Below are 24,256 nucleotides of genomic sequence, written 5' to 3'. Positions count from 1 at the left end.
TTTCGATAGTTCTATAACACTTTCAGCATTTTCAGTCTACTTTTCATAAACTTCTCAAGTAAAAAGAAAAAAAATAAATAAATCCTCCAAATAGGAACATCTTACTCCACGATGGGAAATGCTTCTATGATCACAAATTTTTTATTTATTTCTGATTTTAAGTATATTGATATATTTTTTTATCTTTTAAAAATGTTTAAATATATTAAAAAAATGTGAAAAAAAAAACAAGAAAAAAATGCATCGCCCTTCCACGATAACACGTCAAGTACAAACATATCAAAAGAAAAAAAATTGTCTTTACATAGCTTGGTTTGTTTGTTCTTGAGAGTTGAGATATTATTTTAGACTTATAAAACAAGTAAATTCTTCAACCATTCAGACTAGAATAGGGACAGCTTTCACCGGATAAGCAATCTGTAAAGTTAAGCCAAACTTATCTTCCATGTTCATATCCTCTTTTTCAAACCCATCTTCAAGCTTCCAATCGAAGGCGTGGATAAGCGAACCTAACATCAAGTGCAGCATTCGTATTGCCAATGGCAAACCAGGACATATTCTTCTTCCCCCACCAAACGGTATAAGCTCAAAGTTCCGCCCTCCAACATCAATTTCTGACCCAAAGAACCTCTCTGGCATAAATGAATCTGCATTTTCCCATAAACTTGGGTCTCGTCCTATAGCCCATGCATTCACCAGCACCTGTGCATTCTTTGGGATAATATAGCCGTTGATTTCCACATCTGCTTCGGCCTTCCTTGGCAGTAAAAAAGGAACTGCTGGGTGCAACCGGAATGTTTCTTTGATTATTGATTGCAAGTACGGCAGCCGGATGATATCCGATTCCTCTACTGGGTTGCTTTTGCCAATTACCTGTTCCAATTCTGCTTTGGCTTTTGACAAAGTTTCTGGGTTGTGGAGTAGCTCTACCATTGCCCATTCTAGTGTGGCTGAAGTTGTATCAGTGCCGGCAACAAATAGGTCCTAATTTGGAAAATAAAACAGTTAGAATAGTCTCTGAACATCACAACCATATTCATCAACGCCCAAGAAGAACATAGACTAAAATAGTTACCAGGAACAAACTTCGTATCTTAGTTCTGTCCATCTCGTCGTTGTTCTCTTCACTGATGTTGAGAAGGGTATCTAACATGTCATTATTGGTGATATAACCAGGCATTTTTCTCAACTGCAACCTTTGGCTGATCATGCGGTCAAAGAGTTCTATTAGCTTCCCAAAATGAGCTGTCAAGCGCTGCGTTATGCCTTGGGGGTCGATCTTCTTGAGCATGGGAAAATAATCTGCCAAGTTTGGTTTCCCTGCTTCAATCATGATATTCCGGGTAATCTCCTTGAACTCTCTAGCAGTTTCAGAATTCGGGTCGGCTAAATCTACTGAGAAAACGGTGTTCGATAACAGATTAAGCACAGTCTTGAAAGCCGCCCCGCCGATATCTACTACCTCGCCGGTTATACTGCTCTGACGTATTTCGGCGAGGAGCGCTTGCACTTTCTTATAGCGGATATCTTGGTTGGCATCGAGTATCTTGTTGGAGAATAGATGGTTGTTACACAGCTTACGAAGGCTTCTCCACTGGGTCGAAATGGGCATCCAGGGCATGCCGTACTCGTTATGGTTGTGGGCTCGGAGCGCGTCCGGGACGGTTCGGTTGGACAGGAGTTGGTCGTGTGTTTGGAGGACTTGTTTAGCCGTGTGCGCTGAAGAGATGATTACGGTGGTTAGTTGGCCAAGCTTTAGGCTTATTATGGGGCCATGAGTCTGGGCAAGCTTGGAGAGGGATTTGTGCGGTTTATCGCCGAGATCAAATAAGTTTCCAATGACCGGAAAAGGTTTGGGACCTGGAGGAAGCTTTTTGGGAATCGCTTTGCTTCTTTGAAATATGCGGAAGGCTTGGATTAAGGTCCAGGAAAGGCAGAGATAGATGATTCCGATTAAGAAATCCATACTCTTGTGTGGAGTCACTCGAGTACTCCACAATCCACGGACAAAGTGCAGTTCAAGAACAAAGATAAAGAGTAAAAAAGAAGCAAAATAGAATTTAAGCACATCGCTAAATTTGAGCAAACGACAACATAGAAGAAGAATGCGCGAGATGAAGGCTGGAGGGCTTGACCAGACTCTGCCCAACAAATAAATAAGAATTTTCTATTCTTTTTTTCGCTTTTGCAATCTATCCTTTTTTTCTTTTTTTTGTGTGACAGACAATCGATCCTAGACTTATCAAATACGGACAAGAGTCACGAGGCATGACAGGAACGACTTTGTTTGTGGCCTCACAGCAAACAGAGTTAAATCCTGATATATCTTGTATGATTGTTTTATTGTTCACATTCTCCTCTCTACTAGTTGCCAGTTGGCCTTACAAAAATCTCAATACGTTACAATAAATTGATGTTAAAGTAGCTAGTGGATTTTCTGTAGTCTTTCATTCTAACACAGCTGCAAAAGAGACTTGGGGTGAATACAAGACAGATTTGGCTACCCTCCCGAAGCCCTTGTGTGTGGCACTTTGTGTTGTTTTTTTAACTTTCCTACCATCGTTTCTCCTACTTTCAAACTTGCGAAAATTCTTGATGCATCCTTAAAATTGTACAATCATGCCATAGCTTTCATTCCCAAACCTCTATTGATTTATAGAGAGAGAGAGAGAGAGAGAGAGAGCCAATGTTGAATCAATATATGTACAAGTTGGCAACCAGCCCTCAGTAAGTCCCGTTATGAGATTTTATGTTATGGTAAGATTTTATACAACATAACAGCATATCGAGTCCCAATTTGGGGAAAGAACAAATAACTTCACTGGTCATTGCCTTGCAGGAATTGGCGAAACTCCTTGAAACAGCAACACCTTCCGGAGAGAGAAAGAAGCGATTATTTCTGAGATGAACGAGTCCTCATACGTGAGCAACACCGGTCAGCTTTGCTTCTTGTAAACATTCGGAAGATTTGGATCAAGATCCAGACGAGGCAAATATATATGATACTGTTCAAGAAATCCATGTTTGTCTATGGAAACTCCAGTGGAGAGGTCCAATAACGAAGACGACTTCTATTACCTGGTAAACCAACCGGCAAGCCAGATTTGGTAAATAGTTTTGCTACGTATAAATATAGTCGTACACTAATCTATATATCAATACTGATTTATTCGTACTTAAAATTTAAATTAATATTATTTTTAATAAAATTTATTTTTTAATTAATCACATCATATTAATATATAATTTAATATATAATTATACTTATAATTATATTTTTCCGATAATAAAACACAGGTCGGAAGTAGATTACTCACAGTTGTCTGACCTCTGTATATAGAAAAATGCTACGGCAAGCCAGATTTGACTTTTGGGGCTTTTATTATTTTGAAAAAAACATTTATATTGTTTTGTTGACGTGGCTCCATTTCCATCACACAACTAAAGTCAATGTTTGTTTTAATTTACTAGTATGGCTACGCTTAATTTTTCTGTGAATTCAAAATAAATAAAAAGAATAATATTATATATATTTATAATTTTACCTATAAGATTCATTTTATCAATTTTTTAAATTTTATAGTTTTCAACCTATTAATAACTTATATGTTAATATGTATTTTTATGTAAATAAAAATTATAAATTGTATTTTCTTATATATAATATAAATAATTAGTAATTAGTTGCAGTGTATTTAAGATGGGTAAGATGAAGGATAGACTTAGGTGAGACCGGTTTAAAGTCATTGAAAAATAGATGTGGCCCAATTTTAGTAATAATTACACCCTACTCATGCTGAGGAAAATTTAAAAAAAAAAAAAATTTTTGCACCCTACTCTAATCCTTGATAATAATTAATAACAACGATTGAACGTCTATCTCTCTCTCTAAAACCTCTCCCTTCTCTCTAAACAACAACAAACGTTATCGGCTAGAGGGGGTGGGAGCTTCGGCTCCCTCCCTCCTCCCTCCATCTCCCCGCCTCCCTCCCCCTCCACCTTCTGGTTTTGTTTTTTTCTTTTTTGTTTTCTGGCTGTATAAGGGAGAATCACAGATCTGGAAGAATCCGGCGACCACCGACCAAGACGCGCACCTCCATGGAGTAGCCCAGCCACCGATCTTCAAGACCACCGAATCCGGTGCCAATCGGAGTGGAGAGTGGCCTGCACGCGCGGGTTAAAGTTTTCCGTTGTTTCGGCGCGTGGTGCTCACGCGCCACCGGGAATCCCTCTGCCGATGCCACGAGCGGCGTTTCTGGGACTTGTGAGTCGGGGACTTCCAAGACTAGCCGTTGGTTCTCTCATAGAGTGGCGCGTGTGTTGCACGCGCTACAGTACCTACATATTACACTGGTTTTCCGTGTACAGTGTTTTCTATGTAGTTTCTTTTTATTGTCTTTTGTTTTCAATAAAAAAAAAAATCCAAAAAATTAGTCCCCCCTCCGCTTGGCGGTATTTGGTGGGGTTGGTACCCTATATCCCGCGTAGTCGGGTATAGGGATTTGGTAACTCTATCTTAGATAGAGTTGTGCTATCTCTTAGACTTAGGTCTTTAGAGATTAGCAGTCTGGACTAGACTATGTCAACCACTTTAGTGTGTTGGGAAGCTATCAACCATTGTAACTGACTTGATGTTTAAGTCAAATTTGTAAGTCCTCTTAAATGAATGGATGTGATATGTTATTCAAAAAAAAAAAATAATCCTTGATAATATTTCAAAAAAGAAACCTACTCGGAGGGAAGTTAAAAAGAAAACTACACAAAGAATTTATATAAAATAAATTTATAAATTGATATGATTTTATAAAATCTATTAGATTTATTTTATAATAAAAGTAACTTTACAATTTGACGTACCACATCAATCCTTATCAATTTATAAATTTACTTTTATATAATTATTTTGTAGTTAAAGTATTTTTCATTTGTAAATATAGCAAATACTACTACCCTTGACTAGGGGAGTTATGTTCGGTTTAATTTTGAATGTATTGTTGAATTGCTTTGCTTCTTCTAAACATTCGAAAGGTTTGGATCAGTGTCCATGCGAGGCTAAGGCGTATGATACTACTCAAGAAATCTATGTTTGTCTATTGAAACTTGAAACTCCCAACGGAGAGGTCCGAGGATGAAGATGACTTCTATTCCCTTGTAGACCAACAATAAAAACACAACCTTGTAAATAATTTGTGGGTTTGGACAATGTGACCAGAATGTTGGGCATGACCGGTTTAGACGGTGAGAGAAAGACAGAGAGTATGTGTGTGTGTGTGTTCGGTGTGAAGGTCTCCGTTGGCCTGTGATGGTGACTGGTGATTTTCGAAACCTACTATTTGTGATTTTGGATGGATTAGCTGGTGGGTGTGCATGGCTGGTGTGGATGGTGGTTGCCGAAACAAATAGCATTACTCTTTTTTAATAGGGATGGGTGTGCACCGATTAATGCATTTAGTGTTTTTTATTTAAATAATATTAAAAAACATAAAATACACCATTGATGCACTTAATATATCTTTTCTTTTCAAGTCAATGTTTTTAAGTTACTAGTTTAGCTATGCTGTGAATTCAAAATAAAAAATAAGTAAATAAATTGCATGGTGTCTAAATTATACGTATTGAAATTAAAAATTTAAAAGAGCAAATGTCATATATATATATATATATATATATATTTAAGTGTTATAGCCACAAAAAAAATTATATAAAAATAAACTCACAAATTGACTTAATTTTGTATGATCCGTTAAATATACTTTATAGTAAAAATAACTTAACAATCTAATATATTACATTAAATTAAATTAATTTATAAACTTACATTTATATAATCTTATGTGGATAAAATATTTTTCACACACACATGTATATATAGACACACACGTACATATTATATATAATTAGCAAATAGTTGCAGTATAATTATTGGTTCAAGTATAATTATTGGTTCAATGATAGGGGAGGCCGGTTTAAAGTCAATGATAACTAGATGCGGTCCAATTTCAATAATAATTGCACCCTACGCTATCCTTAAATCATTCACATCCATTTAGTTCTTTGCGGACGATTGATCAAATAAGTAGAAGTGCCTTTTGAATGAGGAAAAATATAGTTGTAAGAAATATAATTGTGTACTAATCTGTATATTAATATGATGTAATTAGTTAAAAAGTAAATTTTATTAAAAACAGTGTTAATTTAAAATTTAAGTATGAATGAATCAGTATTGGTACACAGATTAGTACGCGAATGTGCTTGTATATAGCAAAACTCTTTGAATGAAGTTGGTATTCTTGGAGACTATCAATAGTTTGTCGAAGTTTTGTAAATAAATAATGTTAGATATAATTATGAAGTACACAAGTGTCGCGTATTTATTTTGAAAAAAAAAAATAGAGTTCATTATTAAAAAAATAATTTTTTCATGTGAATCACATATCTACTCACTTTTTCAAAAAGACTATGCAGTGTTTGCAAGTTCAATGACTATAAATATTATTTTTCTTTATGAATAATAATAAAATAATTTGAATTAATATTTTTATTAAATTTTAAAAAATGAGAGAGGGAAATTTGAATAAAAACATTATAAAAGTAAAACATTATTTGAATATAATTTTTTAATATAATTTTTATTTTTAAGTTTAAAAAAATTATATTGATTTTTGTATTTTGTTTTAAAGTTTGTAAAATCAGAATAATTGGATAATAATTAAATGAACAAGATAAAATTTAAAATTCGAAAATAATTTTTGTTGAAAATAACATGCCTGCAGTAGTTTACACAAGACTTACACAACTGTCCTAAGTGGCATTTGTTTTTTTTTGTTTTTTTTTTGACACAAGGAGTGGCCTGAACTTTCAAAAGGCAGGATAAGAGTTTTATACCCATGCCACACGGCAGTAACTCACCTCATCGAAAAAGTCTATTTGCAGGCATGAAGGGGGAAGGTCCTGTGCACGCCAGCTGAGGTGGCAAAATGACCTCAGCTAAATGCGACGACGTTGTTGTTTAAAATTAGAAAAAACAATGCGCTTTCTTACATTGGTCCTCTATTAAATTTCTTTCTCCTCTCTTCAAGATTGGCATTTGCCGCATTTTCTTTCTTCCTCCGCTCGATAAAATGTTTCTCTAGCCCTTTTGATCATTTTTTATTTTGAAAACGATTCATCTGCTTCATGAAAAGACTTGTTTTATTTTTTCTTCTTGTTTTAGATTTCATTTTTTTCCTTGCTCTATGTGTTCATTAACGAGAGTTTTGATACCATGTATATTTTGCATCGAAATCTAGCTCACTTTTTTCTGAGTTTCTCGAAGCCGGAAATCTTAGAGTGTATCTGTTGGAACTTGGAACTAATTTTCATTTTTTTCCTGAGTTTTCTCGACAGCCAAACATAGTATCAACCAAAAATTTTTAGTGTGAACATTGCGCTACTTAGGATATAATTTATTATGACTAGTTGGTTTTTATTGACAAAAGATCAAAAAGAAATTAAATGGAGCAATGGTATATATTCAAGCTAAAGAAAGAAGCCCCAAGAAGAAAAACCCGAAAAACAAATCTAGAAGTAATTAATAGTATGAAAACTGGATAAAAGCAGTAAGAGGAGAAGAAGAAAACTCAAAAAGAAAAAGTAGAAGAAAAATTTCAAAGCAGTTGTATGCAAAGTGGTAAACAAACCTTTTCCTTCTAAAGCTGTTTTGGGGGATACGATTTGGAAAGAAAATGGGCGAGATTATACAAAGTTAACTCATAAATTGATATAGTTTTATAAAACCCGTTAGATCTATTTTATAATAAAAGTAATTTTATAAATTTGACGTACTAGATCAATCTTCATCAGTTTATAAATTTAATTTTATATAATTATTTTGTGGTTAAAGTATTTTATATTGACCGAAGATGTACTGTTGAATTTTGTAAATACTACTACCCTTAACTAGGGGAGTTATGTTCAGTTTAATTTTGAATGTACTGTTGAATTTAAGATTTTGGAATTATGAGAATCCAAACCAACAAGATTATCTAGGCCAAAGCCAGAATTTTTTTTGGGGTTTTCAAGTTTTTTTTTTTTTTTGAATTTTTTTGGGTTTGTCAACAGCGAGATCGAAGATGTCGTTTCCTATTAGTGGAAAAGATTTAGGAACAGGTAGAAAGTTTCTAGGAATTGCTTTGCTTCTTGTAAACATTCGAAAGGTTTGGATCAGTGTCCAGGCAAAGGTATATGATACTGCTCAAGAAATCCATGTTTGTATATTGAAACTTGAAACTCCCAATGGAGAGATCTGAGGACGAAGATGACTTCTATTCCCTTGTAGACCAACAATAAAAACACAGCCTTGGAAGTACGCACAACCCTAATCTAACCGATTTATTCTTATACATATCAATGCTAAGGCATGCCAAGTATCCTATGATTCTATCTACCACGTTTATTTTGCAATAAACATTTATATTGTTTGTCCACATGTCTCCATTTTGTTGCAAAAATTGAAAAAATTGATGCAAAAGACCAATTTTAAAACTTCATCTTAAAAGTGTGTGGCGACATAATTAAAATCGCTAGAATTGATGACTTATTGCATCGATTTTATTTCCAACAATACTAAAATCACCGCAAATGACCATTTTCTTGTAATGTTTAAAGTCAATGATAACAAGAAGTGGTCCAATATATATTGTGAAATATGTTTTAAACAACCTTATTAGATATTTTTTGTATACTACCTTATAAAAATAATATCATTTTACAAAAATAAAAAGTGGATTAAAAAAAAAAACAAAAAACAAAAAAATTGCAAGGTAAAATTATACATATTAAAATTAAAATTCTAAAAAGCACGTATCATACATATTAAAATTATAAGAATTTATTATCTCATCTCGTTACCCAAATGAACCTCTTAAGTTCAAGGTTCCCAACAACAAACTTGGATAAATTTACGTGTTTAGTTCGTCAATTTTCTATTTGCCATAGTAGAGGAAACCTTCCAATGCCATGCCACTACCCATTGCGAGGGAGTGGGTTTTAATTATCAATATAAATTCACATCGGAGTATAAACTTATCAAATAAATCATACAAAACATTGTTCCCAAATAAGTTTATTGGATAGAGGGGACAATTCACACTTCATGGCAATACTTCTAAACTTCAACCAAGTAAATTCTTAAACCAATTTTAGATCGGAATAGGAACAACTCTCACTGGATTACCAATCTGATATGTTAACCCAAACTTACCTTCCATACTAATATCCTCAATTTTAACCCCGTCTTCAAGCTTCCAATCAAAATTTTGGATAAGTGAACCTAACATCAAGTTCAACATTCGCATCGCCAATGGCATCCCGGGACATATTCTTCTTCCTCCACCAAACGGTATAAGCTCAAAATGCCTTCCTTTAACATCAATTTCTGATCCCAAGAACCTCTCCGGCATAAATGAGTTTGCATTTTCCCATATGCTTGGATCTCGACCTATACCCCACGCATTCACTAGCACTTGAGCACCCTTCGGGATAACGTAGCCATCGACTTCCACATCTGCTTCGGCTTTCCTGGGTATCAGGAAAGGAAATGCTGGGTGCAACCGGAATGTTTCTTTGATTACTGCTTGCAAGTAGGGTAACCGAGTAATATCCGATTCCTCTACTGGGTTCCCCCTGCCAATTACCTGCTCCAACTCTGCTTTGGCTTTTGATACCACGTCTGGATTGTGGAGTAGCTCTGCCATTGCCCATTCTAGTGTAGCTGAAGTTGTATCAGTGCCCCCGACGAATAGGTCCTAACCCAAAAACAAAAAAGTTAAGATTATTTTTTGTACATCAGAAACTGCCATCAAAATCGAAGTAAACAAATGATTCCGAGGGGGGAAGAAGTCCAAGAAGAACAGAGTTAGAGTAGTTACCACGAACAAACTTTTCATCTTAGCTTTGTCCAGTTCCTCACTGTTCTCTTCGCTAATGTTGAGAAGGGTATCTAACATGTCCTTGTTCGTGATATAGCCAGACACTTTTCTCAACTGCAGACGTTCGCTAATCATGCGGTCAAAGATGTCCATTAGCTTACCAAAGTGAACCGCCATGCGACGCCTTACGCCTTGGGGATCGATCTTCTTAAGTAGAGGAAAAAGATCTACCAAGTTTGGTTTTCCTGCCACAGTAGTAATATCTCGCGCAGTCTCCTTGAATTCCCTAGCCGTGTCAGAATTCGGATCGGCCAAATCCACCGAAAAAATCGAGTTCGACAACAGACTAAGCGCTGTCTTGGAAGCTGCTCTGCCAATATCTACCGCCTCACCGACTAAACTGCTTTGACGAGTTTCTGAGAGGAGCGCTTGCACTTTGTCGTACCGGATAGATTGGTTGGCATCGAGAATTTTGTTGGCGAACAGTTTGCCACTACATATCTTACGAAGATTTCTCCACTGGGCAGAAATGGGCATCCAGGGCAAGCCGTACTCGTCATGTTTGTGGACTCGGAGCGCGTCCGGGACGGTTCGGTTGGACAGGAGTTGGTCGTGTGTTTGAAGAACTTGTTTAGCCGTGTGCTCTGAAGAAATTATCACTGTGGTTACTTGGCCTAGCTTTAAGCTCATTATGGGGCCATAAATCTGGGCAAGCTCGACGATGGAGTTGTAGGGTTTGTCAACAGCGAGATCGAAGAGGTTTCCGATTACCGGAAAAGGTTTAGGACCTGGTGGAAGCTTTCTAGTAATTGCTTTGCTTCTTGTAAACATTCGGAAGGTTTGGATAAGGGTCCAGGCGAGGCAAAGATATATGATACTGCTCAAGAAATCCATCGTCGTCTATTGAAACTCCCAACGGAGAGATCAGAAAACGAAGATGACTTCTATTCCTTCGTAGACCAACAGTAAAAACACAGTTTAGAAAGGTCAATGCTACAATATGCGAAGATGGATAACAGCTTCTGTTCACTTTCCCAGAATAGGATAAATGATTTTTTAAAGTCAATAATAGAGGAGCTAGTTGTGTGTGTCACGTAAGTGTAAAATAAGGGAAGGCCTGTTCAAAGTCATTGCTTTAGGAAGGAAATGCACGTGGAGCTCTGTAATAGTGTAATGTTTTGTTTTTTTTTCAAGGAAAGAAGCTCTGTAACGTTGGATACATAATAGCAGCCTAAATAGGGAAGTAATTCGATAATTCAGAAAGGACTACTGCCCCTGACTTGGTCCCACTGCCGTTCACCTCCCAATGGACGACTTGTATTCAAAATTTAGATGCATTGTATAAACTATGCATTATGAAAATGTAGCTTGCAGCATTTTTAGTCTAATTTTCATAAGCTTCTTAAGTAAAAAAAAAAAAAAATCCTCAAGATAAGAACATCTTATTCCACGATAACACCTCAAGTACAAAACAAATCAAAAGGAAAAAAAAAAATTGTCTTTACATAGCTTGGTTTGTTTGATCTTGAGAGTTGAGATATTATTTTAGACTAAAACAAGTAACTTCTTCAACCATTCGGACTGGAATAGGGACAGCTTTCACTGGATGAGCAATCTGTAAAGTTAAGCCAAACTTATCTTCCATGTTCATATCCTCTGTTTCAACCCCATCTTCAAGCTTCCAATCGCCTTGAGCAATCTGTAAAGTTAAGCCAAACTTATCTTCCATGTTCATATCCTCTGTTTCAACCCCATCTTCAAGCTTCCAATCGCCTTGAGCAATCTGTAAAGTTAAGCCAAACTTATCTTCCATGTTCATATCCTCTTTTTCAACCCCATCTTCAAGCTTCCAATCGAAGGCGTGGATTGTTAAATATTTTAATATGAATATTAATAATTGGATCTTGATTTTCTTTAATCCCTAATAATAAAATAATAATAATAAATACGTACCTTTTTATATCTATTTGATAGAGAATCTAACCTGACTTATAAGAGAATGATCATCCTAACAACTTTACATCTAAGTGTTTCTCGGTAGTTAGAGGCACAATAATATTGTAGGTAAGAACCTTTTAACTCCTCAGTGCTATTTATAGATTTCTCAGCATCAAGAAATCTTAGAGTTTGTATCTGACTATAATTAGAGATATAGAGTTTTAATCTTATCTTTTAAGAGTTTTCTTATTCCATTATCACTCATCTTTTAACTGATAAGAGTTGAGCTATTTCAAATTATATTAAGATGGGTGTGTGATACATAGAGTTTAAATAAAACCCTTATATTCTCCCACTTAGCCCATACGCCCATAAAGTAATATTTTCCGTTCATGGATTTATTATAGGAAATTAACCATACTGCGCAAATTCATTTCTTGAAACTTTCATAGCTCAAAGTACATTACATAAGTTCTGTAATATCAATGTCAAATCAACTACCGATGCGAGTCATGGCGGTCCTATGTTATATAATCAACAATTCCCTTTCATGTACTACAACACCAGTAACCAATTTTACATGATTTTTAATTAGAATAATTAAGGCTAATACCGTGATACCTTGGGTTCCAATTCATGTCTGTTGCAGACATTATCTTATCATCATTCTTCCAAACTATTCAATGTACAAATAAGTGGAAAGACAAGAAAACATAAACAAAACAACCATAATAGATATCATTAAGTGTCCAAAATAAAATAAAACATCTACAAGCTCAATAACATGTTTACATCATAAGACCCATTCTGTCAACATGCTATTTAAACTGCTTCGTTACTAGACCCTTCGTTAAAGGGTCTGCTATCATAAGCGTAGTACTAATATGTTCTATGGACACTGTTTGTTTCTATACTTCCTCCTTGACACTTAGGTATTTGAAATTTTATTAAATACTCATCATTCGAAGCCAAAAAAAAACTCTAAGGAATTCTTGTCATATATTCTTATCAGTTTGACTATAAGTCGACAATTCCAAATCTTAAGATAAATTTCCTCAGTTAGATACTATAAACTGTGGCCTCAAAACATACCACAAACTCAGTTCCTATTACACAAGAAGCAGTCAAATATTTGCCTCATACTTTTCCATAAATAACTCTACTAGATAGCAAAATCTATAACTATAACTGTATTTTTCATCATTAGAGTAATCCCATAAAATAGGGCCTGAATATCTAGTTATCTTAAGAATATCAGTTCTTCTTAAGACAATAATATAATCTTTAATTTCTTGCAAATAACATTGTATTCTTTTCATAGCTTTTGGGTCAAGTGTACTTGGGTTACTTTAGCAACAACCAAGGATGTTAACGATAAACCGATGTTCAGCTATATACAAATTTGTGCAACCACCAAGTTCCTTATAACCATCTTATACAAATTTCTTTAACGACCTAATCAATTCGAGAACACTGTACATTTATTTTTAAAGTATCCATTTACCATAAATTTTTCATGCAAAATTTTTCCAATCTTTATGCAACTATACTAAGACAATCCTAACAGCCATCGTCTTGATATTAAATTCAATCTTAATTACGAATGATGCTTCATTCATAAATTTCATTTAGAGATATAACTTTAATGTTATACTACTAACGATGACTCATACTTGCCAAAAAGTCATATACATGCATGACCAAAATGTAAATATACTCCCACGGGTATATACATTAATAATAAATATTTTTCTTAATCTCAAAACAGTATTGGTTTTATCAAATTTCAAACACCAATTTTTAAAAAACTGTTACCTCTTCTAAGTAATCCTTTTATTCATTTCTTGTAGAATTTAGACTTTTACTTTACAATTATTTTCGCATTCATTTTATCTAACTCTAGACTATAATGAGTTACTAATGTCATAGTGATCCTCAATGAGTTCTTTCAGATTTAATAGAAAAAATCTCTAATCAATGCTCATTTCTGAATGAAATCCTTAATTACAAGTCTAATTTTATATCGTTTAACATTGTCCTTGAAGTCAAGATTTTGTCTCCAAAACCCATTTCCATTCGACTTTTCATACATTTCAAACAATTTAGACAAAATTGCAGACTTTACAGTGATCCATGGATTTCAATCACTCTTTTATGCATTAATCTTTTATAGAATCACTTATTTCTATAATTTGTGAAAACATATATAAACTTTTATTTACTTCTACATCATATTCAAATTTTGAAGATACACCACATAACTTAACCAAATAGCAAATCAAGAAGATTGCATAAAATTACCTATTCTAATGTCTCTATGGCCAATTCTTCAGTGGTGTTTATCTGATGAGGTGAATAATCATTTGTTTGTTGTTACATATTATCATTAAGATAATCATTAAAAAAATACAAGAATTTTCAAAAGTACGAGAATACACTTCACTACAATCACATCTTGTTTCCATACTCCCACTAATTTTGACAACCATAAGAAATTTGATATTTCAATTTTCTCAAAATTCAAACCATAAGTAGAAACAATACAGCCTAGATCATTTGAATCTCCTTTAAGTAATCACTAATAATAATGTACACAATAACAATTCAACAATATTTCATTTGGGTTATAAATTATTATTTTAATTTGACTACCCATACATGAATATGCCTTAAAACAATTCATACATTAAAAAATAAATCATTAAGGCTAAAAACACAATATAAATTCTAAAGTATTATGATATAAGTTCTAAACCATTATAGCCCAACTCTTAATATTTTTCATGACACTATTTCAATCTAATTCAATGATTTTCACGTTTCTATCTAACTGCAATTCCTCCCCATGAGAAGTATTACAAGAATTACCAATGGTTTGAGACTTCTCATGTAACAGTTAGATACATTCATATCATGAAAATCATCTATAAAAATAATGAAATACTTATATCAAATATTATAGGAAAAAAGATTACATGTGTCTATATGCATTATCTTAAGAAAATCTCCATTTCTTGTGGCATCTTTTATTGATATGTTTGATTTATTTTGTTTTTATACAAATCAACACACATCCTGAGATTAGAAAACCTAAATACGAAAAATATTTTATTTACTAATCTCTTTAACTTTTCTTGAATATATTCTCCAAACTTTTATGCCACAAATTATATTTCAAATTCTATGTCATAAATTGTAAAAATTTTCATAAATCATTTTTCCCTTTGGCTCCTGTACATACCTCATGAGTGAAAAAACTTCTAACAAAAACATTATTACGAAGGCATGACCAATAAAATTTTATTGGAAGGAAAAAAGGAACCACATAAATGTCATTTTGAAACAAATTGAAATTTGAACATTTTTACTCGAGTTCAACAACTAAAATAAGTATCAACATTTATAGAGTGAAACTTATACAAACAAAATAAAACTTTTGCACTCGAGTTTAACCTAAAAAGTATGTATAAACATGTGTAAGATATGATTCGAAACAAACTTATTTGATTTACCCTTTCCTTCAAATCATGTCTTATGCTTAGGGCACATAAACCTCCATGTGTCACTATTTCTTTCAAATTTCAATTGACACAATTCTTATATTTTCATCATAATCATTTCCTCTATGTCCCAAAAGATACAAATGATTTTTCATACAAATTAGCAAAATAAATTTGTATCTAGCTAACAACCATGCTACTAAATTTTTCATATCTGATTATTTTAATGAAATAATAATGCCTTTAAAGTAAACCATTATGTACAAAAAATTCATATAGTTTAATATGTAAGTAGTTAAATATTGTACTTTTCTGACCTTTATCATTATTCTCAATGATAATTGATGTTAAACTTAAAAAACTCTTAATGTAAATTTGATATGCTCATGTTTTTCTATATTAAAATCCATTCTATACATGAAACTTTTAATGATATTCATATACTTAATGCAAGAAAAACATTTTGACCACTTTAATGCTTTGAGTTCGACACTCATAAACAATAATCAGAATTTAAATAATTATGGATAAACTAATAGTGTCATCAAGACCCTCCTTTGGGAGTAGATCTTAATACACAAAATGTTCACACCAATATTAAATTTTGTGGATGAACTAAGTGTATCATCAGAATTCTCATTTGGGAGTAAACTCTGACATATAAATTGTTCCCTCTAACTTTTTTTTTTTATGGATAAACTAGTAGTGTTATCAAAACCCTCCTTTGGGAGTAGATCTTGATACACAAAGTGTAACAGCCCGCTAGAAATTCAATTGTGAAATTTCTATTAACTTTAGGAACCTCGTGAAAATCCCATAAGTTTTCACGAATCCATTAATCGTATAGGTTTTTGTCTAACTACATAGTTAGTGTTATTATTTACTATGGTATCAGAAGTGTATTTTTGATTATTGGAGATAGTTAGAAGTGTCAAAATGTATTATGGTTTGTGCCATTAGACTCGGAGGGTTATTTAAAGTCTTATGGCGCAATAACATTTTTTCATATTTTCGGACAAAACTTCTGTTCAAAACTGTAGATATTATTGGATAAAAAGAAATATCTTGAGGTAATTTTCATGAATATTATTGGGTAAAAATATTTTGAATTGATTTTTATAGATATTATTAGATAAAAATATCTTAAGTTGATTTTTTGTAGATACTATTGGATAGAATATTATGAGATAATCTTTTATAGATATTTTGGGTAGGAGAAAACTACACTCAACTCTCAACTCCAGCCTCATCTCTTCCATATCTCATCCATAAGTATCTCTAGCCACCTCTCCCCACGAAATTATTTCCATTTATACTTTCCATTAAAAGAATATCAAACACTCTCTCTCGGACAGCTTTTAGGAGTTTTTTTGCACGCCCATTTCGAAGCTTTTGTAAGTATTTTATCATAAAGTCTCATTCATATAAGTTGTTCCTTTTTTAGTCTAGTTTACATGGATATCTTATTTGCCCCATTTGAATATCATTTGGTCAGTCAAATATTGTGTAAACTATAGAAAGATCATTCTGGGAGATAAACTGGAGAATATGTTATAGTTTGGAGTTTTTGACCAAGCTAATGGATAGATATTGGTCCGAAATTTTTATGGAGTATTGTTAACATGTATATGTGACTATTGGTTGAGGATTTTTGCATGATTAAAGGTTTTGATGAAAGATTTTCTTAGATTTAGAAACTTAGAAACTGGAAGAAGAAAAACAGTTTCTATTTTGAGAAAGTTTAACTCTTTGGTGGTCTAAACCTATTCTAATGACTTTAATAATTTTATTGGAGGATCCTAAGTATCTTATATACATGTTATATTATTATTTTGAAGGTATTTGATGTTAGTTTCAAAGATATGAAATTTTATGCAAAGAGATATTCAAATAAGCCAAAGTGTGGATATTCTTGGCTAAATTTATGTTTTGGTTAATTTCTAACCATGTGATCTTGAATTAGAAGCTTATATATGTTTTAGGACATCTTTTTAAACCATGTGATGGTTTGGTTTGAAGATCATATATTTATAAGTCATAGATCAAGAGATTTATCAAAACTAGTTGAGGAAAAAGTTTATGTTTTTGGACTAAGTGTAAAATCAAAAACTCCAAATGTTATTTTGTGATTTTGGTGACTTTAGTTTGATGATTTAAAGCATGGTTGATGTTAGGATGATATTATGAATATGTTAGAAGTAAGATTTGTTTTTTGAAATTCTTGGAGATGTTTTGATTTAAGGTCAAAACTTGTGATTTAAGTGCTTGGATCCTTTTACAAAAAAGTTTGGTGTTAATTATTAGCTTTTTCTAAATGGATTTTTTAAGTATGATTTTGAACTTAGGATTGGAAGATGTTTGTTGCAAAATTTTGGTTTAAGCATTAGTTTTGAAATTGGAAGGAATTGCAACAAAAATCAAGGGAAATGGCCTATGGATGTTTCGGCCATAGTGTGTTCTTTATAGTTGTGTTTTGTTTTAAATTTTTCTGAGTTGATATTTAAGTTTAGGACAAAATTTACATGAGGAATGTAAATTTTGAAAACTTTTGGAGTTAGTATGCAAAATCCTTAAGTTATGGGTAAAACGGTCATTTTCCCATATGTAGAGAGTAAAATGAAAATTTTACTCTTTAAGTTAGTATTTTCCATATTTCAAATTATTAGTGATTTAGTTCTAACTTTTAGAATCACTAATTACAGTTCCTCGTGATTCCACTTGAAGTTTTATAAGAAACGCAGAGATCGAGGTAAGTTAGCTTTTAACTTACTAGCAGTCTACTGTGTATGTGTGCTAAGTAAAGGAACTACAATGTATGTATGTATGTTATCATATATGTCATGACATGCCAAGTTATCACGTAATTGTCTATTATACAGAATTTATTCTGTCATCAATTTTTATCTGTTAGATAATATATTCTGTCATGTATTACTGTACATTACAAGTATGTCATGTTAAATATGTTGTCTATTATATGTTATGCCATGTTACGAAATGTTTCTATCTCAAGTTGGTCATGTATTTCAAATTATGTTCAAATCACGTTATGTTACGTCAGGGCTCCAGTCCTTTCGTTTTCCAGTCACGTTTCATCTTGAATACATTCAATTTGTGTAGAATACATGGGGCCACAACAACTGTGGAGTATGTATTTTTCATGTTAAATCAAGTTTGTGTAGAATACATGGGGCCACAACAACTGTGGAGTATGTATTTATACGTAGAATACATAGGGTCACAACAACTGTGGAGTATGTATTTTTCATGTTAAGTCAAGTTTGTGTAGAATACATGGGGCCACAACAACTGTGGAGTATGTATTTACACGTAGAATACATGGGGCCACAACAACTGTGGAGTATGTATTTTTCATGTTAAGTCAAGTTTGTGTAGAATACATGGGGCCACAACAACTGTGGAGTATGTATTTTTCATGTTAAGTCAAGTTTCAGATCAAGTTCATGTCAAGTCAAGTTCAATTCATGTTTCAATTTAAGTTATGTCAATTATGCTATGTTGTACGCCAAGTTATGCTTTAATTACTTATGAATTTGATTATGCATTTATACTTTTACTGTCATGCATGCATCATTAGCTTGTGTGGAAGTTTTTTGTTAACTTACTGAGATTTGTAATCAAATCTCACTTTGGTAGTCCCAACTACCATTCCCCCCGAATGGTAGATCTTGTTACAGGACCTGAAGGAGAATCAGGAGCTGATCAACTAGACACAGTTGACTAAGCGATGGTGCGACGTCAATGTTAATATAGTAGTTAATGTAAATTACTACTTGTACAATGGAGTTGCATCTTTAGTATTTTTTGGATCATAACCATTTTGGACTAGTGTTGTGATCTACTCAATGGGTCTTTATGTATGAAGTATGTTTTAAGCATTTGGGATATTTTCAATTTGGTGCATAGTATTGCTAAAGAAAAAAATTATCCGCTGCGAATATTGCATAATGTTAGATGCATGTTAGGAACATTGCATCTTATATGTCATGAACGGGGGCAGGTAACCTTGTGTTGCATGTCTCGACGCTTCAAATGTCCGTCCGATCCCAAACGGAATTTGGGGGCGTCACACAAAGTGTTCACTCCAACCTTAATTTGATAGATGAATTAGTAGTGTCATCAAGATTCTCCTTTGGGACTAGATCTTAACATACAAAATTGTCCACTTTATCATATCCACCTTACTATGGAATTTAATAATTGTTCACCAAAATTTAAAAGAAAAAATCTTGTACCTTTGGGCAACCAAGTTTTTCTTTAATTTTGATGTAAATCATTTGTCCATATTGGATAAACAATTATGTATAGCATGATAATAAGAGCCAATTCATACATATACATAAGATTTATGTATGTAATAATAACATGCACATGACATTTAATAAAATTTAATATATGTATTTAACAATAATAACATGCATATAACATTTAATAAAATTTAATATATGTATTTAACAATAATAACATGCATATAAATTTAGCAATAATTTACATACATGTATATAACAATAATAACATGTAGCATATAAATTTAGCAATAATTTACATACATGTATATAACAATAATAACATGTATATAGGATTGAATAAAATTTTCATACATGTACATAATAATATGTATTTAATAAAATTTTCATACATGTAGATGACAATAATAACATGTATATAACAATAATTTAAATAAGAACTATAAAATTAAACAATTTATACATGTATTTAACAATGAGGACATGCACATAAACGAAAATAAAATTTCAGATTTTTTTTAAATAATATTTTAATCTGACCGGTCCGAGTCTAAATCGGACCCATTCAGCAAACCAAACCGAGACCCAAGTCAACTGAATGTGTTGACTTGGGTCGGATCTACTGTACAAGCTTGTTTCCTTCCTTTTTTGTTCTTTTATTGGGCTTGGCCACATCAGTGGCCCATAGGCCTGTTGCTTTCTTGGTCTTGGACTGGGCTAAACCCAGTCAGCCCACAGAAAAATCTGTTTCAGAATATATATTTATCAAAATGGGTTGGACTGGGCCAAAGCCCACGGCCCAAGTCCAAACCCTTTTGACTATAACATGAAAACCTGAAGGAAAACTCTTCTTCCTTGGGAAAGAGCCAGCGCCGCACCAAGTAATTGCTTCTTCCTCAGATTTCAGATGATGGCAACGCCGCATCACTGCAGCAGTTTAAAAAAAAAAAAAAACTTTTGCCCACAACGGTGGACGTTGCCAACGAGGAGAAGACAGCATGGTGTCCCACCCTCCTCCCTCTGCCAAGGTCCACCTCCATTCAACCCTTTCCTTTTTTTTCTTTTTAATGAACTGAATGATGCGGCCACTGGGCTTTGAAGCCCTCTGTGCCGCCGTCACAGTGGCGTCGTGAAGGAGGTTCTCGGCCTCCTTCCGGCGCAAAACACTAATCCTTTTTTTTTTTTTTTTTTTTTTTTGGGAAACCGAACGCTGCATCCATTTTATTTTTATTTTTATAGACACCCTCAATATTCTTTCTCCATCGCAACACAGTGTAAAACCATATAACACAGTAGAGAAAATATGAATTAACATTCAATAAAAGCATATTCAAAATACAACAAGGGAGAAGAAATCGATATATTCAAAACCGAAATACATTAAGCAATGCCAGTGTATCAATACGGGGTTCTTTTATTAAAACACACAGTTGATGCTTCAAAACATCAATATAATTTTACGTGTCAGATCAAAAGGTAATAATTTTATTTTTTTTTTTAAAGCAAAAGGTAATAATTTTAATCTTTCGCAATATTACAGTACACGAAAGCATATATATTCACTATATATTTTATCAAAATCATAAAAAATCTATAACTTAAATTTCTGATACCACATGTTAAATATTTTAACATGAACATTAATAATTAGATCTTCGATATTTTATGATCCATAATAATAAAATAATAATAATAAATACGTATATTTCTTTATCTGTTTGATAGAGAATTTGACCTGACTATGAGAGAATGATCATCCTAGCAACTTTACCTCTAAGTATCTCCCGATGGTTAGAGGCATAATAATATTATAGGTGAAAACCATTTAACCTCTCGGTACTATTTATAAATTTCTGACCATCAAAAAATCTTAAAGTTTGTGTCTGACTATAATTAGAGATATAGAGTTTTAATTTTATCTTTTAAGAGTTTTCTTATTCTATTATCACTCATCTTTTAACTTATAAGAATTGACCTATTTCAAATTATATTAAAATATCTATGTGGAACATAGAGTTTAAATAAAACTCTTATATGAATAAGCGAACCTAACATCAAGTGGAGCATTCGTATTGCCAATGGCAAACCAGGACATAATCTTCTTCCCCCACCAAACGGTATAAGCTCAAAGTTCCGCCCTCTAACATCAATTTCTGACCCAAAGAACCTCTCTGGCATAAATGAATCTGTATTTTCCCATGTACTTGGGTCTCGTCCTATAGCCCATGCATTCACCAGCACCTATGCATTCTTTGGGATAATATAGCCGTTGATTTCCACTTCTGCTTCGGCCTTCAAGAACAAAGATAAAGAGTAAAAAAGAAGCAAAATAGAATTTGAGCACATCGCTGAATTTGAGCAAACGACAACATAGAAGAAGAATGCACGAGATGAAGGCTGGAGGGCTTGACCAGACTCTGCCCAACAAATAAATAAGAATTTTCTCGCGAGTGAGAATGAATGCATTGTTTTGTCAACAAAGTTGATTTGCTTCTGCAATTGATCCTAGACTTATCACATACGGACAAGAGTCACGAGACATGACAGGAACGACTTTGTTTGTGGCCTCACAGCAAAGAGAATTAAATCCTGATATATCTTGTATGACTATTTTATTGTTCTCATTCTCCTCTCTACTAGTTGCCAGTTGGCCTTACAAAAATCTCAATACGTTACAATAAATTGATGTTAAAGTAGCTAGTGGATTTTCTGTAGTCTTTCATTCTAACACAGCTGCAAAAGAGACTTGGGGTGAATACAAGACAGATTTGGCTACCCTCCCGAAGCCCTTGTGCGTGGCACTTTGTGTTGTTTTTTAACTTTCCTACCATCGTTTCTCCTACTTTCAAACTTACGAAAATTCCTGATGCATCCTTAAAATTGTACAAGAGAAAAAGGCTTGGGGCCGGATGGGTTTAAAAGATATTTTCACACCAACCAATGGTAATGTGCCACGTAAGCACTCCAAGAAAACACATGCTGAACCCGTGTCCACCCGATCCTCCTCTTTTCCTCCGAATCTCTCTCCCTCCCCCACCTCCATCATCTGCACGCAAGCTTCTCAGTTCTGAAAAAAACCCGCTGTCTCCACCCGATTATACCCACTGACCAATACCAATTCTTCTGTAAATGGATCGATCAAAGAAACCCAAAAAACTAATCATTCTCTTTGTTTATTTACTAGAACTACTGTGGCTCACACCAAATATCCCCATATGGTAGTCAGTCTGAAACAACTGAACAACAAACAGATAAAACCAAATACCAACAATACAAATTTAAAAAAAAAAAAAAAACGCAGATCTTGACAACAACTCAATTCGCTTACAGGATTTGGTCGTCTTGTCCTTTAGAATCTTCTTCTTGTTTTTATTATTCACTTTGTTCCTTTCATTTTCATCTACAGACGTGTGTTCTCAAAGTGAACATACATTATGATGAGTGTAAGCAGCAAGTGAAGAAACTCCTTCAAAGAATTGAAGGTGCTGCTTTGTTTTCATCTTCTCAGTTTTTTATTACATGTACTTGTCTTCCTCTTAATGTTTACTCAGTGTGTCCTGCATTGCCTGCTCAATGCACATATATCTTCCTTCTGTGTACAGTTCTAGTTTGGTTGCCCAGAAATGATGGACGATAAATTATGAAATGGAATATCAGGGGTCTTGAAGCCTTGAAGAACCAACAGAAATTTCCTGCTTTCTGAAGGAGATGATGACTATTCTGTTGACAAGGAAGCGGATGATGAAGAGGATGAGCTGCGCTTTATTAGGGAGATAGCTAACGACCTTGGTCTTCTTAGGCAGCAAGCAATTGATGCAAATAATGGCAGCAAGCAATTGATGCAAATAATGCAAAGAAGGGTGTTGGATCATTGGGGCTGCTTCCAACAATGGGAAAATTAACAATGTTGTAAATGGGAATGCTGGAAATGAGAAGCTTGCGTGCAGATGATGGGGTGGGGCTCAGCATGTGTTTTCCTGAAGTGCCTACGTGGCACATTATTATTGGCTGGTGCGAAAAACTTCTTTTAAACCCATCCGGCCCCAAGCTTTTCTCATTGTACAATCATGCCATAGCTTTCATTCCCAAACCTCTCTTGATTTATACACACACAGAGAGAGCCAATGTTGAATTAATATATGTACAAGTTGGCAACCAGCCCCCAGTAAGTCCCGTTATGAGATTTTATGTTATGGTACGATTTTATACAACATAACAACATGTCGAGTCCCAATTTGGGGAAAGAACAAATAACTTCACTGGTCATTGCCTTGCAGGAAATGGCGAAACTCCTGAAAACAGCAACACCTTCCGGAGAGAGAGAAGCGATTATTTCTGAGATGAACAATGAGTCCTCTTACGTGAGCAACACCGGTCAGCTTTAGAGCTTGAATTTCTGCACAACATTTCACCAAGTAAAACAAATGTTGATTTGAGATATTGAAGCCTCGGTTTTCAGAAATAAACTTACAAATTTTCATCATGCTTTTTGCTTCTTGATGACTCCTGAATTTTCCCAGACGGTCCAGCAACCTGTCAGACAGTAGTAATCACTCGGTTTAGGATTGTTCCCACCTGTCCCGCTTGACTAGATTCTAATTATTTTCAAAACAATAGCATTGAGTCAAGAGATAGGTCCGGT

General features: G+C 33.8%; 3 protein-coding genes and 2 long non-coding RNA genes across 10 annotated transcripts in view; 2 read left to right on the top strand and 3 right to left on the bottom strand.

Moving 5' to 3' along the window:
- LOC122289576 (YTH domain-containing protein 1-like) overlaps positions 1-24,256 on the bottom strand; it is a 58,840-nt gene that overhangs the window by 26,726 nt on the left and 7,858 nt on the right. For 5 of the 6 annotated variants that reach the window (XM_043096715.1, XM_043096711.1, XM_043096712.1 and 2 more), the window contains 2 exons: positions 24,086-24,147; positions 23,692-24,010 (listed from right to left, as the gene is read on the bottom strand). The exons of the other annotated variant lie outside the window; for it this stretch is intronic. In XM_043096715.1, the coding sequence (XP_042952649.1) occupies positions 24,095-24,147 (53 nt within the window). In that variant the 3' untranslated portion in view covers positions 23,692-24,010; positions 24,086-24,094. Of the gene's footprint in view, positions 1-23,691; positions 24,011-24,085; positions 24,148-24,256 lie in introns of those variants that run through there. 6 annotated transcript variants of the gene reach the window in all.
- Positions 250-2,115, bottom strand: LOC122289575 (geraniol 8-hydroxylase-like). Its single transcript, XM_043096710.1, has 2 exons — positions 1,076-2,115; positions 250-984 (listed from the first exon to the last, which is right to left on the bottom strand). The coding sequence occupies exons 1-2, from the start codon at positions 1,964-1,966 to the stop codon at positions 379-381; spliced, it is 1,497 nt and encodes a 498-aa protein (XP_042952644.1). The 5' UTR covers positions 1,967-2,115; the 3' UTR covers positions 250-378.
- LOC122289579 lies at positions 2,496-4,663 on the top strand. Its single transcript, XR_006236190.1, has 2 exons — positions 2,496-2,757; positions 2,840-4,663. It is a non-coding gene; the product is annotated as an uncharacterized LOC122289579 (long non-coding RNA).
- LOC122289573 (geraniol 8-hydroxylase-like) lies at positions 9,054-11,056 on the bottom strand. Its single transcript, XM_043096707.1, has 2 exons — positions 9,909-11,056; positions 9,054-9,785 (listed from the first exon to the last, which is right to left on the bottom strand). The coding sequence occupies exons 1-2, from the start codon at positions 10,800-10,802 to the stop codon at positions 9,180-9,182; spliced, it is 1,500 nt and encodes a 499-aa protein (XP_042952641.1). The 5' UTR covers positions 10,803-11,056; the 3' UTR covers positions 9,054-9,179.
- LOC122289580 lies at positions 21,349-24,097 on the top strand. Its single transcript, XR_006236191.1, has 2 exons — positions 21,349-23,096; positions 23,217-24,097. It is a non-coding gene; the product is annotated as an uncharacterized LOC122289580 (long non-coding RNA).

Source organism: Carya illinoinensis, chromosome 12, assembly GCF_018687715.1.
Source record: "Carya illinoinensis cultivar Pawnee chromosome 12, C.illinoinensisPawnee_v1, whole genome shotgun sequence".
In the NCBI taxonomy this organism is placed as follows: Eukaryota; Viridiplantae; Streptophyta; class Magnoliopsida; order Fagales; family Juglandaceae; genus Carya; species Carya illinoinensis.
The sequence above is the reverse complement of the archived record's forward strand: the minus strand, read 5'-3'. Positions and strand labels throughout refer to the sequence as shown.